Source organism: Pseudonaja textilis, chromosome 1 (assembly GCF_049901715.1).
Source record: "Pseudonaja textilis isolate UNSWEBS1 chromosome 1, rPseTex1.2, whole genome shotgun sequence".
NCBI lineage: Eukaryota > Metazoa > Chordata > Lepidosauria > Squamata > Elapidae > Pseudonaja > Pseudonaja textilis.
In genome coordinates this window covers 155,135,233-155,148,213 of record NC_141990.1, presented here as the reverse complement: position 1 = coordinate 155,148,213, position 12,981 = coordinate 155,135,233, and the positions used below count along the sequence as shown (strand labels likewise).

At 48.6% G+C, this 12,981-nt stretch overlaps 1 protein-coding gene across 15 annotated transcripts in view; it reads right to left on the bottom strand.

The window, feature by feature from the left end:
* Nucleotides 1-12,245, bottom strand: part of TFAP2B (transcription factor AP-2 beta) — a 63,967-nt gene extending 51,722 nt beyond the window's left edge. For 9 of the 15 annotated variants that reach the window (XR_015740669.1, XR_015740670.1, XM_087919331.1 and 6 more), the window contains exons 1-3: nt 11,721-11,851; nt 10,281-10,542; nt 5,392-5,850 (exon numbers count right to left, since the gene is read on the bottom strand). Coding sequence is in view for 13 of the 15 variants with exons in the window: in XM_087919331.1 (XP_087775457.1) it covers nt 5,392-5,850; nt 10,281-10,361 (540 nt within the window). In the remaining 2 variants the exon portion in view is untranslated. Of the gene's footprint in view, nt 1-5,391; nt 5,851-7,026; nt 7,946-10,280; nt 10,543-10,608; nt 10,751-11,720; nt 11,852-12,226 lie in introns of those variants that run through there. The other 6 variants (XM_087919334.1, XM_087919341.1, XM_087919337.1 and 3 more) reach the window with 5 other exon arrangements.
* Between the last annotated feature and the right edge of the window lie 736 nt (nt 12,246-12,981).

Here is a 12,981-nt window from a genome sequence, read left to right as displayed (position 1 = left end):
TGCCCTAAACCAAGGCCCACATTTCTGACTCTCCATTTGGCTGGCAGCCACCATATCATGCCACTCAAGGTTTTCTGAGGTCCAGTCCAGGAGTGGAATTCAAATTTTTTTTTACTACCGGTTCTGTGGGTGCGGCAGGGGAAGGATACTGTAAAATCTCCAGTCAGAGGTGGGATTGGCCGGTTCTCCAAACTACTCAAAATTTCCACTACCGTTTCTCCAGAACTGGTCAGAACCTGCTGAATACCACCTCTGGTCCAGTCCCTTATAATTTGGTCCTAAACACATTGAGTTGGAAGCAGGCAGGAGAGATCAAACAGTCCAGAATAGACCAGAAATCTAAGCAGCCTTCTTCCAGCTCCCATGTCAAAAGATTCACACCCACTACCTGGCAATTTCACTGCCTTCAGAGAATTTATGATCTTGGGCTATATTTTACTTTGTGGCTTTTCTTTGGCAGTGGCACATCGTCATGACGGAACTAATGCACCATAAACTTCCTTCTTTCCATTTCTAGAGCTGCTCATCACATAGGTCCACATCATTGAGTGGGGGGGTTGCATCCTACACTGACCCCTAAACTCAGACAAAACACCACATCCCATTCCCCAGCACTCAGTCAGAGTGTGTTGGATGAACCTCACCAGTCACTTTTGCATCTGCAGTACTATCTAAATCTTGGGGAGTGGGTGGAACTTGCCCACAGCAACCTCTCAGCTGGGAGAAAGTTAGAAGATCCCAATAAAGTGATTAAAGATTGTTGCCATGCTCCTTCCGCCTCCTCACATTTATAGTTTCAGCTTTTAAGAACATGGAGAAGCAAACCAGAGTTTCAGCAGTCGTATTGTGGCTCTTCGAAGACCCACAGTTCTCCAAACAACATATCCCACTTTCTCCATAGGGAGGTTTACTTTATGCCGGTAGCATTTGAGGAAGAGGATGGGTTTTCAACTGCAGGTGTCATTTTCTTCCGGGACAGAATGAAATGCGCCACTCTGGCATTATTCTGGGTTCGCGGCTATACTAACCTCCTTCCATCTTCGCGGAGATGGGAAGGCGGACGAATGGTCCTAACTTCGGACAAAGGTTCCACACGACCTCCGCTCCTTTCCGACTCCCCCTCTCCCTCACTCCACAATGTGGTTGAGCTGTTGTAGTTAATGAGAAGAGTCTTGTCTGATTTTCTATCTAATTACGGCCGCCTGCTGAGTTTTTGTACAGGATATTCGCGCAGCATGCCGGCAGTTAATAGTCACAGAGAGAATCGTAAAGATTTAATTAGGACTGCGCGCTTAAACGTGGAAAGAGGCATGCGCGTGCATGGATACCCACCCACCTAACACAAACTCTCACACCCACACACCCCACACACTTTTAATTGTTGGGTTTCTTTAATTGCAAGGGGTTTGCTTCCAGATTTCCTTTCCTGAGGCACTTCAGCTCCCAGAATTTCCCTGGACCTTTCCGGCTAGGGACGATGGGAGCTGAAGTCCAAGCTGAAGTGGGCAGTGGATTGGCGCCCGCCACAGAACTTGATCTGTTTCAACTCCTGTTAAGAGAGGCTGCGAGGCAGAGAAGAGAAGACGGAGAAAGGTAAAGGTTGGAGCAGAGAAGAAGAGAGATCACTGATGACCCACTGCCAATCGAAGACATTTCTCCCCAATCGACTTAATAAAATCAGACTGAGGGCCAGGGGAAGCATTTCTAGCCCGTGGCTTCCTCTTGAACGCTTGCTCGGAATCACATCAAATTTGCCAAAGTGGGTTTGCAGCCTGATGCACACTCCTTGAGCCCCGTGGAAGGCACGTGCCACGAGAACGCCCCGCCAAGGGATTTCTGGCAGAGGGAATTCCTGGGGCTACCCTTCCCATTCTCAACGCTAAAGAGAGCAAGGCTGCAAAATGAGCATTTGGCTCGAGGCTCCATCCAATTGGATGGCGAACCTGTCTCTTAAAACAAAATTGACTCACAACGAGAGAAGCCTAAATGCAAACTTTCAACACCATCTACTTGGGAAGCAGGGCCCACGGCTGAAAACTGTGACGTGAGGAGTAAGCATCCTGGTTTCCCTTTCACCTTCTTCCAGGTAATAAAATTTGCAAGTGGAAGTGGCAAGCCAAGCAAAACCAGTGCATGGCTCACATGGAATTGTGAATGGCGATGTGTACCTGAGAGAACTATCCAAGGTTTCTAATAATGATCTCATACATATTTACCTTAAGCTCTCTTCCACGCACACAGACACACTGTCATGACAGCACTCTGCATGGGTATATATCAAACTTGATATCATTGATAAGTTGACCTTCATATTTTAATTAAAAGCCAGCCAAATTTCCAAAATTGCAAGTATCTTCCTGGCCTTCATATGTGTTTGTGTGTGGGTGTGGGTGTGTTATAACGTTCCCCCTTCTAACTTTAATTTACAAAGGAAATTATGAAACAAATACCAAGTTCCTGGTATAATGTTTGTTACATATACCCGAAGAGTCCAATCCTATATTTAGAAATAAGTCTCACTGAACTTCGAAGTGAATTTTTTATTTTGAAAATTACAAGAATTCCACCTAAGGACCGAAACTGTTAACCATTCGTGAACTCCTTACCCAGGTCTGTAAAGGATCCAACTTCGAATGGACAGGTCATAGTGGGATCTGTAGATGCAGCTAATTTAATCCGTTTAGCTAAGGCACCTGTCAATCTCACTTAAGTCTGAGTACTTACAGCACAATAAATGGAATGGTTGCTTCAAACCCATTAACACCAAGATACTTTTTTTAAAAAAAAATCATCTAAAACAACTTAAAACCGGATCTCTTGAGGGGATAACGGAATGTTTGGACAATCTTGTTCTCCGCTCTTTCAACAGGGTTTCATCCTTACAGGTCAGTCATTGTTAGAGGAACCCAACTTCCACCGAATTGATGGGTGGAAGATCCTAGTCTACGATCTCAAATGGGGGTGGTGGTGTGTTTTTGAGTCAATCTGGAGTTTTTGAGCCGACTTAAAGAGCTGCTTGCCACTACTTCTCACAGAAAAATCCAACTTCTTTAAAAAAAGAAGAAGACTGACCGGGGCAACGTGTGGAGGGCCCAATCTTATTAACCCAAGACCCTGCAACTTACACCCTCCCCAGTCTTGATTACAGCAACCCAAAGGCCCTCTTGGATCTACTCTGGGGCACTCTCTCCGTTCTGCCACTCTAGGCACCTTTGGCTTAGAAGCCAGTAGCTTGGAACGCAATTAAAATCTCTCTAGAATAAGCCCGCAGAAGCACGTGGCCAGGGGCAGAATTCTACACACCGGAAGATCCGCCTTTCTCTCAGCAGAACAGAAAATGATGGGCTCCGGATGCGCATTTCTCTCCTTAATTTCTTCCACCTCTACTTGCCCGATTTCTTTGGGTCCCAATCAGATACATTCCTATTCAGCCGACTTTGAAGCGAAGGGAAACGAAGATGTATTTTCTTTCCATTTTCTCTCCCCCACCCCACAATCAGGGCCAAATAAAGTCGTGTATAATAATATAGGAGACACCCCTGGTTCTCCTTATCTCCATTCAGCTAAATTCTAAACAAACAAACCACCGACTATTAGAAGGGAACACAAGGTATCGGGCAAACATGCTTTGAAAATGTAAGCTATTCCTTCCCTTTCTCTGCTTTTGCTCCCGAGAAAGTGATCTCTAAACGGGGCGGGCGTGTTGATTTGCTCCGATCATTCCTGCTAAGCACTTTCTGTTCTGCAAAGGCATAGTTTCAGAAATTTTATAAGAAGTGTATTTCAAAATTAAATTGTCTTCCTTTGCAAAGGCACACACCTGATTGGGGAAGCAAGGGAACCATTGGTTATTATTATAATATCGATTCCCCCGCTTAGAGCCCCCCCCCCGGACTCCAGATTTGGGACAGAATCTATGGTCAAAGTGGAGAGTCAGGTTCTTTTTTCAAGAAGGCCCTTTCTTGTGATCTGGCTCGGTTTCCTGCTTTTTCTCATTCATTCTGGCAGCTTTAAGAAGTAGAAAAGGGGAGGCTCCGTGTTTTTCCCTGGCGGAGGTTGCCCTTCAGGGGAAAAGCCAGGATCGTGTCTGTTAAATCGGAGGAGCCTTGCCTCAGGCAGTAAGTAGAAGGCCTAAATCCGGAAAGGGGTTAGCGGAAAACGCAGCCCAAAACCACCCCGATTGCGGGGAAACGCAAAACCTTCGTGCGTTCCCGCATCCCACTTCCTACAGGTTGAGCTGCAAAATATGCGGTGAAAAAAAAACAACCCGTTTTTCCCATACTGTTTGCTCCTCAGCTTTTCACAGCTCCAGTTTTCGCTTTGGATGGTTATTTACACTTACACACACACACACACACACACACACACACACACAAAATATACACAAATAGAAAGCCGGCCACGGGCAACCAAATCCAGGAGATGTGCTGACTCCAAGGCATCCAGCCGCCAGCAAACACACCACAGAGAGAGAGAGAGGGGTATGCCCAGAGTCCGGCTTCAAGGCCAACTTCCATTGAAGCTCAGTAGCTAAGAAGTCCCAAAATATAGGCTGAAGGCGACACCTTTTCTCTTTTCCTTCCCCACCAAAAGACACCACATTAACACTGCCAGCTTCTTCGGTCAGGTTAATCTATCCAGTTCTTCAGACTTATTGTATCTAAATTGGGAAAGTGGGGGAGCGGGGGGCGGCGGGGAGCCAGACTAAAACTGAGCCAAGCCCCCAGTGCTGCGATGGACTGGGACACAAAGTCCTGGACTTTCTCCAAGCTGGCCAGGAATGTGCATCTTCCTGCCCAGCCTTTTCCTTCAAAGGCCCGGGTGTTCTAAGCCAGCCGAGGAGGATAGGGGAGGATAAGCGTGGTAGGGACCAGCATGGTGGGAGTTAGGATTTCGCCGTTTCTTTGACCATCCTCGGGAGTCCGGAGTCGGCCAGCTTTCTGAGAGCCGCTTCTACTTAGAAATGAGTCCCTTTTTTTGCGGTTCGGGAAAATGTGACAGGGCTAGGCCTTCTAGGGTGGGCAGAAACTTTGCCCACGCTGGCTGGATCTGGGTCTGTAACAAGGCAGCGCAGCAGTTCCAGAGGAACCCAGTCGCGCTTCCGGCAATTGGCCGCCGCACGAAGGCGCCTCTTGCAAACGGAGCCCGGCCCGCTAAAGTCCCCTGGGGCAGAAGAGCCCTTTTTTAGGCCACTTCGCCGGACTTGATGGGTCGTGGGATCCAACCCAGCCTTCACTGCTAATATCAGGGTGGCTTTCGAGCCTTCAAAAGGCTCGCGGGGGTTCCCAGAAACTCTGACGGGGCAACGAGCCTCTCCTTAGCCGGTTCCGGAGCGCGATCCCCCAATGTCCCCCACCCACCCACCCCCAGCCCTTCCCGGCGAGGACTTACCTGCACATCCTCCATGCCGGGGTGGCCGATGCCGTGGAGGGAAAGCGCGTCGCCCATGCCGGAGTCCAGGCCATGGTGAGCCGAATGGAGAAGGACGTCTGGCCGCCGGACGGAGTGGTAGTCCCGTCGCGGGTCGAGGCCCGAGAGCTGCGGCAAAGAAGCCCGGGGCTGAGGCAGCAGCGAGCCGGCTTCGGAGCCCACCTCTTGTCGCTGTCGCTGGCCCCAGGGGTGCTGCTGGGGCTGGTGCAGCGGGTTCAGGGCGTAGGGGTCGTTGACGTGGGAGTAAGGATCCTGGCTCTGGTGGTAAGGAAGAGGCTGGTAGGGCGGCGGGAAGTAGGGCGGCTGGAAGTCCGAGGACGGGGTGTGAGAGAGCGGAGGGGCGCTGGAGTAAGGGCCTTGCGAGACCGAGCCCAGCTGGGACAGCCGGGAACTGTGGCTGGGGACTCCATCGTGCCGGTCCTGGAGGGAGCAGTTCAGGCCGCAGGCAGGGATACAAACAAAAGAAGCGGAGAGAAAGAGAGAGGCGTTTTTAAAAAGTCGCCCTGTAGGATTAAAATACAATAACATCCTAAAGGGCTCCTGTTTCCCCCAATGTAGTGACGTGCCGGTGATGTGCCACCCATAGGAGTCAATCTAAATATTTCCCCGGGATTAATAACTGTTTGTTTCTTATCTTCTCCGCATACATTCAGCTAGAATCCTAACGCACCTAAACGGTCCTTTCAAGCCCAGCCTTCAACTCAAGGGCGGGGGGGGAATGAGCCATGAGGTTGAGGATGAGGATAAAATGGATTATTTCTTTTTTTTAAAAAAAAAAAGTTCACCAAAAGGCTTTTTCATTGTACCAGGAAGGGTGATGACAACAATAATAACAACAACATTATAATGCTGCTTGAGCAAACGGATAGCATATATAAAACCATCGATTGCTTCAGGGGAAAAAAAAAATAAAATGAAATGAAAACGTGAGAAGAAATCCACCAAAGGGCCACCCACTTAGGTTTTGGGTGGCAGGACATATGACCAGGAGGCTATAATTCTAAGGGCAGGAAGATATAAAAACAGCATTAACCAAAGAAACTCAACTTCAAAAGGAAAAAAAAATGGTCTCCTGGACAAATAAGTCTGTTTTTGGTCCTGATCTCTTTACACTCTCCCCCCAAGTTACATTTGTCTCTGACAGAAAAAAAAATAAAGAGTATATATTTAAAAAGAGTATATATTAACGATTATCCCTAACGACCTGAAAAAAATAATTAAAATGTCAATGAATATTCTTATAACACTGGTACATAGAATAACTGAAACAAAGCTGCAATTTTAGACTCACACACACAAGAAAATGTAGCTCCTTTTCTTAACAGCGATATCTCCTTCCTCCCCTGAAAAAGTTTCCCCTCACTGATTCCCCCCTCCCCATTCCCAGTTCAAATGAAGAACACACAATGCAAAATGGAGAAGCAGCTGCAAGCGTCTTCCAATTATTGTGCTAAATTACCAAGCCAAAGGCGGTTGAGAGAGAGGGAGGCTAAGAGAGACCGGGAGGAAGAGTGAGAGAGAAGGAATGAAAAGGGGTCTAGAGGCAAGGGCAAGGAGAATAGGGCAATATTAAATCATAACACAGACCCAACTCACCATAGCGGAATAGGTGTGGACTAACATCTGGAAATTTGTTTTAAAAAATCTTGAGACAGGTAAAAATAAAATAGCAGTAGAATACCACTACTACTAATAATAAATTAATATTAATAATTCTAGTAACAAGGAGAGGGGCGGTATCAAGAAAATCTGCAAAGGATCTTGGTGCACCCAGGAGAACAGCTGGAGGTATTTCCGAGTCTATCCATCAAAACCAAAATTTGGAGGAAAATATGTACGGAGGGTGTCTATGGTCACCGAGGAGCGTCCTTGTGTTGGACCCCCCCTCCCCGCTTCCAAAAGCAATCCTCTTCAACCCAAGGCAAGCTTCAGACTGCTCCAGTGCCCCTTTCTCCTTTCCCTTCCCTACGCCGCCTCATAATAATTGATATTCATGACTATTAATATTACACAACTACTTTAAAGGGAGAATGCAAGACCAAATGGAGCGTGAAGGCTTTGCAGGCAGCTCGAGAGCTCCCCTCGTATTGTAAATGACGTTCATTCAGTGGAGAATTACTAGATGTAATCAGACGAGGGGGCTGGCGGAGGCAGAGTTGGGGGAGAGCGAGAGGGAAGGGACAAAAAAGTTAAGCGGGCAAGAGGCAGAACTTCTATTAATTTGAACAGGGGAAGACGTGTAAACGAGGTGCTACTGATCTAAAGCAAGGAAGTGATCTGGAGAAACGCTAGAGGCAAAAAAAGAAAAGAGGGAGAAAATCATATTTCCCTTCTCTCTCCCCCCACCTCTCGGTTTTTTATATTTAATTATAGATTCCAAATACGAAGGAAAATCGATTGCCCTCGGTGCTTTTGTTCTGATTTTTAAAGCAAATAAGAGCTTCTGCAATCTTGTCATTTTTTTTTAACATTTAAAGGCAGCCGAAGCGATTTCTTTACAGAAGCAATTAAGCTTATGAAAAGAAAGGGCAAGAAAGAAGGAAAGAAAGAAAGAAAGAAAGAAAGAAAGAAAGAAAGAAAGAAAGAAAGAAAGAAAGAAAGAAAGAAAGAAAGAAAGAAATGGAACTCAACCGAACCCTCCTATAAATTGGCAAGGTTTTGCAACGGGCCAGCCAGGGTACCTGAGCGGAGTTTGCGCGCCCGCCCAAGATACATTTACTTTGCCTCTGGCAGCTGCTGTGCCAAAAAGACGCCCAGCAGCCACCTAGGGTCCTAGACCGAGCATGTATGCAATGATTCAAAAAGAAAAACCAAATTTATAGTTCTCTGGCAAAGTCAGAGGCGACAGAAAACCTTTCTCAGAGCTGCTGCCCTACCCTGGTAACCGCACCAGAGTTAAAGTCCAACCGAAGGCTGTTTCCTAAAGCCTTCTCGGTCGGCAAAGTTCCACCTCACTTTTCCGGAGAAACTTGGGATGCCCGAGTTCTGAAAAATTACCATTACTTTACCCCTATTTAATCCTGCATTTTAAAGCCCTGGCCAATTTGAGGTACGCAGGGAAAGCGTAAGGATTCCCTACGCGAAGGTGGGTGCGTTTACACGCCCGGGCGGGCGCGCACACACACACACATGCACACCTGTCTTCAGAGAAAATTAATGGCACAGTTAGAAAACTCTAAAGGGAGCGATTTTAAGAGTCTTTCTGAGATATTTCGGTCCCTTTCTAGAATTGCCAAGGATCTTTCGATCCATCCAAAGTCAGTTCAACACTATTCGGGTGTGGGGAAAAAAAGAAGGCGAAGTTGACCAAAAAGGAAATACCTCGGCGTAAACTTAGAAACCCTCGCTAGCCGGCTGAAGGATCCATAATTTGATCTTGAAGGGTGGCAGAAATGGAGAGGCAGAACCTTTTGCCTCGCCGGCTCACCTTCCCTCGGATAAAGAAAAACCCAGCTCACTTTGAACCTTGTCTTTAAGTGAGAGTCATTGGGAAGCGGGATGCCGAGGGCAAGAGCCCAGAGAGCGTCGGGGAGGGAAGAGAAGTCTGCAGTTGGGGAAACGGAACAGAACTGAGCACCCTTGCCAGCGCTCCTTTGATCCCCGCCCTGAGGAAGGGCGCTTTAGTTTAGGAAGTCTGGAGAGGTGTCCCGGAGCTGCAAGACAACCGAGTACCGCAGCCTAGCGCCTTGGAGGGAGGCGAGGCGAGGCGAGGCAGTCTCACTTTCTCCCCCAAGTTTAAGCTTTCAAACATTAACTGGTAGGGAGCAAAAGCCGGCGACAGACTTTGAGTTCATTCAGAAAGAAACGGTCAACTTAACTGGCTGGAGGAGACTCGAATCGTCCCGTGGCCTCGGGCGCGACGCTTTCTCCAAGGGCGCCAGCTGGTCGCCCACCCGAAAGAAAAGGGGCTGGGGGAAAACCAACAACCACGACCACCACCCGAAACTTATCCGGAGTCCAAACGTTGAGGGAAATTAGAAAGAAAAGTCTCTTTTTATCAGCCCGGAATGGACGCTACAGCTTAACCTAAGGTGGAACCTAAGCGCTTTAGAGCAAAATGGATTTATTTCGGGGCAGGGCAAATGGAACTGAATGGCAATGCTTGCCCGGTTCGGAGAAAGCCGGGTTTTAGCGCCTGCCAGGTTAGACGAGCGGTTCGAGAGAAAGAGAGCCCAAAGTGAAGGGGAAGTAAGCGAGCCGACTCTCTCTTTTCTCTCGGGCGCGGAAGATGCCTGCCAAGCCAAGGGAGGGGAGGAAAAAAAAAAAAAAGAGCCGAGATCACAGCGAGGGCTCTTCTAGCGGGAGGTCTCCGGGGCACGTCTGGACTTGTGCCTTTCCGCCCTACTTCGCGCTGCCTCACAAAGAAAAGCGAGCCCCTTCGGTTCCGCCTTTGTGAAAATATTCAGAAAAAAGGAAAGCGTGGCTGGCTGCGGTCTAATCGAATTCCGGTGGATCTAAAGCGAGCGCGGCGCGCTTTACCTGCCAGCTGAGTGCAGCGTGCCTGCCTCTTTCACCTCTTCAGAGGGAGAAGGAAACGAAAGCAATATATATGTGTGTGTGTGTGTGTGAGAGAGAGAGAGAGAAAATAAAGTTCCTCTTTGGATCTAAGGCGAGAGGTTAAAAGAAGCCTCCGAAATCCTTTCCCGCTTTGTCCCCCTCCGCCCCGTTTCCCTTTCCCCGGCGCGAGGCAGGCAACTGCGCCAGGACTCCTGGAGTCGAGCGCCCGGCTCGCCTCGGACCCCTTCCTCTGGTTTGCCTTCCCGAGATCTCCACGCCTGCCCCTCCGACTCTTGCCCGGCTCTGTAAATCTTCTTCTGCCCCGCCAAGGTGCCTCCTCTCTCCATACTGACCTCGTAGATGTCTTCGTATTTCACATTTTCCACCAGTTTCCAGAGCATGATGGCGGGCTGTCCTCTAGGAGGTGAGTGCATTCATGTGAAGAGCAGATGTCTGGATTCTCAGGACTTCTCTGTCTGTAATGATCCATCTATAATTGGAAATGGGGGACAGACACCAAATCCGACGTTCCTCTCCCATCGCAACTTATATCTGTTGTCTGAAACAATAGGCTGGAGCAGGAAGCCTCAGACAGAGAGGAAAAATCATTCCCATCTGTGGAGTTTATATAGAACACATAGACATATTGAACACACATAGATTATGCATATAATTACTCACCCACCCTTGGATACGGCTATATGTTCATACACCCCGCGCGCGCACACCCAGGCAAGTTATGAAAAAGAACGCTGGAGATATTTCTGTAGGTAAACACCCCGATGTGTGTGCACACGTTTTGCACACACACACACATATATATATATAAATACATGTAGGTACACACACTCAAGGAAAGGAGCAAATGTGGATCTCAACTTTCTGACCACAAGGAGTGTGTATTGCACACATTTCACTTCTACAGATCGATTTGTTTATGCAGTATATCCAGGCACGCTTTCAAATCATTTAACGGTATAAGTTTATATTATCTGTAATATGCACACATGTATTTCATAGGTGTGAAATTTACAACTAAAAAAAAAAAACCCACACACGCACACCCAGGCAGATACAACACCCAGAATTATTTGTGATGTAAATAAACAAGTTCCTCCTTTTGGGTGAGGTGAGAGAGAAACCGAGTTTTATAAATTCTGATTCACTGACAAATGCAAAGACAAAGGGGCAGCAAGGGTCACAGAGGCGAAAACTGCATCAGTTTACACCGCGTGTCCTTTCGTTTCAGACAGATTTGCTCTCTTTCCTCGGTTGAAAATCAAGGCAGTCCCAAAGACTAGGACCACCCTACTCTGGCCGTATTTAACCCAGGGGAGCTTATTTCAAAGAGTCCTCTCATGAAGCGGTTTTTCTTTGTTTTTTTTTTCTTTTTCTTTTGTTTCCACACTTGCCTGGTCTTTAGAGCGGACGTTTAACGACCTGCACATTTTAAAACGAGCCCCATCTCAGCGAGACAAGCTGGGAAGCTTTCGCCCCTTGCGGAGGGAAAAAGACGAGCCTTGGCTGGGTGCGGGAACAGGCCTTTCCCGCTCGGATTTCAGACACTTTTCGAGAGATTTGCGAGTTCCGCAAAAGCCTCCAAAGTGATTTAGGGGTCCTTTACAAGAGTGAGCTAGCCGTCGGTTTTTCGCCTTCTAGGAAGGGGAAAGGGGTGAGCTACTCAGCGAAGAATCCAGGTGTCCTTGCCCGCCCCAATAACAGTGAGAAATCCAACTTTTTTTTTCTCTCCCTCTCACCCCCCCCCTCCCGGTGCCCGTAACCTCAGAATGCACCTTTCCAGCAGGAGCTGTCGGAAAGGGCAGGAGGAGGGAGCAGGTCAGACGCTCTCGCAGCCAGCAGGTAGCTGGAATAAGAGGAGCAAGGCAGGTTGGCCTTTGCACGGAAGTGATGAAAGCTGGGAAGAGGGAGCCGCGGCAGCAAAGCTTGCTGTCTTATAAGCGGGTCTGGGCGGGAGGAGGAGGAGTGGGAGGAAGAAGAGGCGGCGGCGTTAGGACGGGAGCGGCGCAGCCCCGAACACACCGCGCACAGCTTGGCGGGGGGAGAGAAAATAATTTCAGGCTTCCAAGCAGAGCGCATTAATTGGTGAGGAATGGGGGTGAGGAAGGAGAGAATGCACACAGTCTCTCTCTCTCTCTCTCTCTCCCTCCCTCTCCTCTCTCTCCCTCACACACACGGAATGAACATTTTCCCAAAGCTGACAATATTACAGTAAGTGGAAATCTTCACCCCTGAGCTTCAAATCTGGGTTCTGGCCTCTTCAACTCCTACCGGTACTTACTGGGGAGTTACTCCTGCCGCTTTCAATGGGGCCAACCCCAAATAAGTGGGACTCGCTCCTTGGCACCCGGAACGGAGTCCCCAGTTTTCGAGCTAAGGATCATGACCTTGCCATCGGGCGGCAGAGGACACACTGGAAAAGGGCGATTTGTGGGCCCCCTGTGTGTCCTCCCACACAACCTGCCACACCTTCCACCCGGTTCCGAATCGTTAGCGCGGCTTCTTCTCCGGTTGCAACGGGAGCCGATCCCCTTTTTGGGCTGCGCTGGGGTGCAAAGTGATCCCTGTTGTCCTTGTGGGCGGGGAGGTCAGGTTGGTCCCGTTGGGAAAACCCACGTGCGTAAAAATACTACAAAAAAGGGTAAACCGGATTTGTAACCTTATTGGCTGGTTCGCCAACAAAAGAATAAACCGTTGCCTTTTCCTCCATGAAACTGTGCCCCGGAGGTGCTAAATTTAAGCGTGCGAGCCTTCTGGCTTCCAACCTTTCTCTCTAGAGCCCCGAAGGGGGCCGGGCGGGAAAGGCCCGTTTTGCACTGAAGCAGACAGCTAGTAGTCAGGTCGAACTTCCCCCTGCAGCTCAACTAGACGTGCAGGGCGGTCGAATAGGAAATAGGAGCGTTTAAAGGCTTTAGGCGCGGCAGGGTAGGAAAAACATAGTCCTAATGGAGCAACGCTCCTCTTCCTTATCCGCCCGGATCACCCTGCAATCTTAACGCATCGCGAACCTGGGAAGAAATGCCTGGAACGAATTGG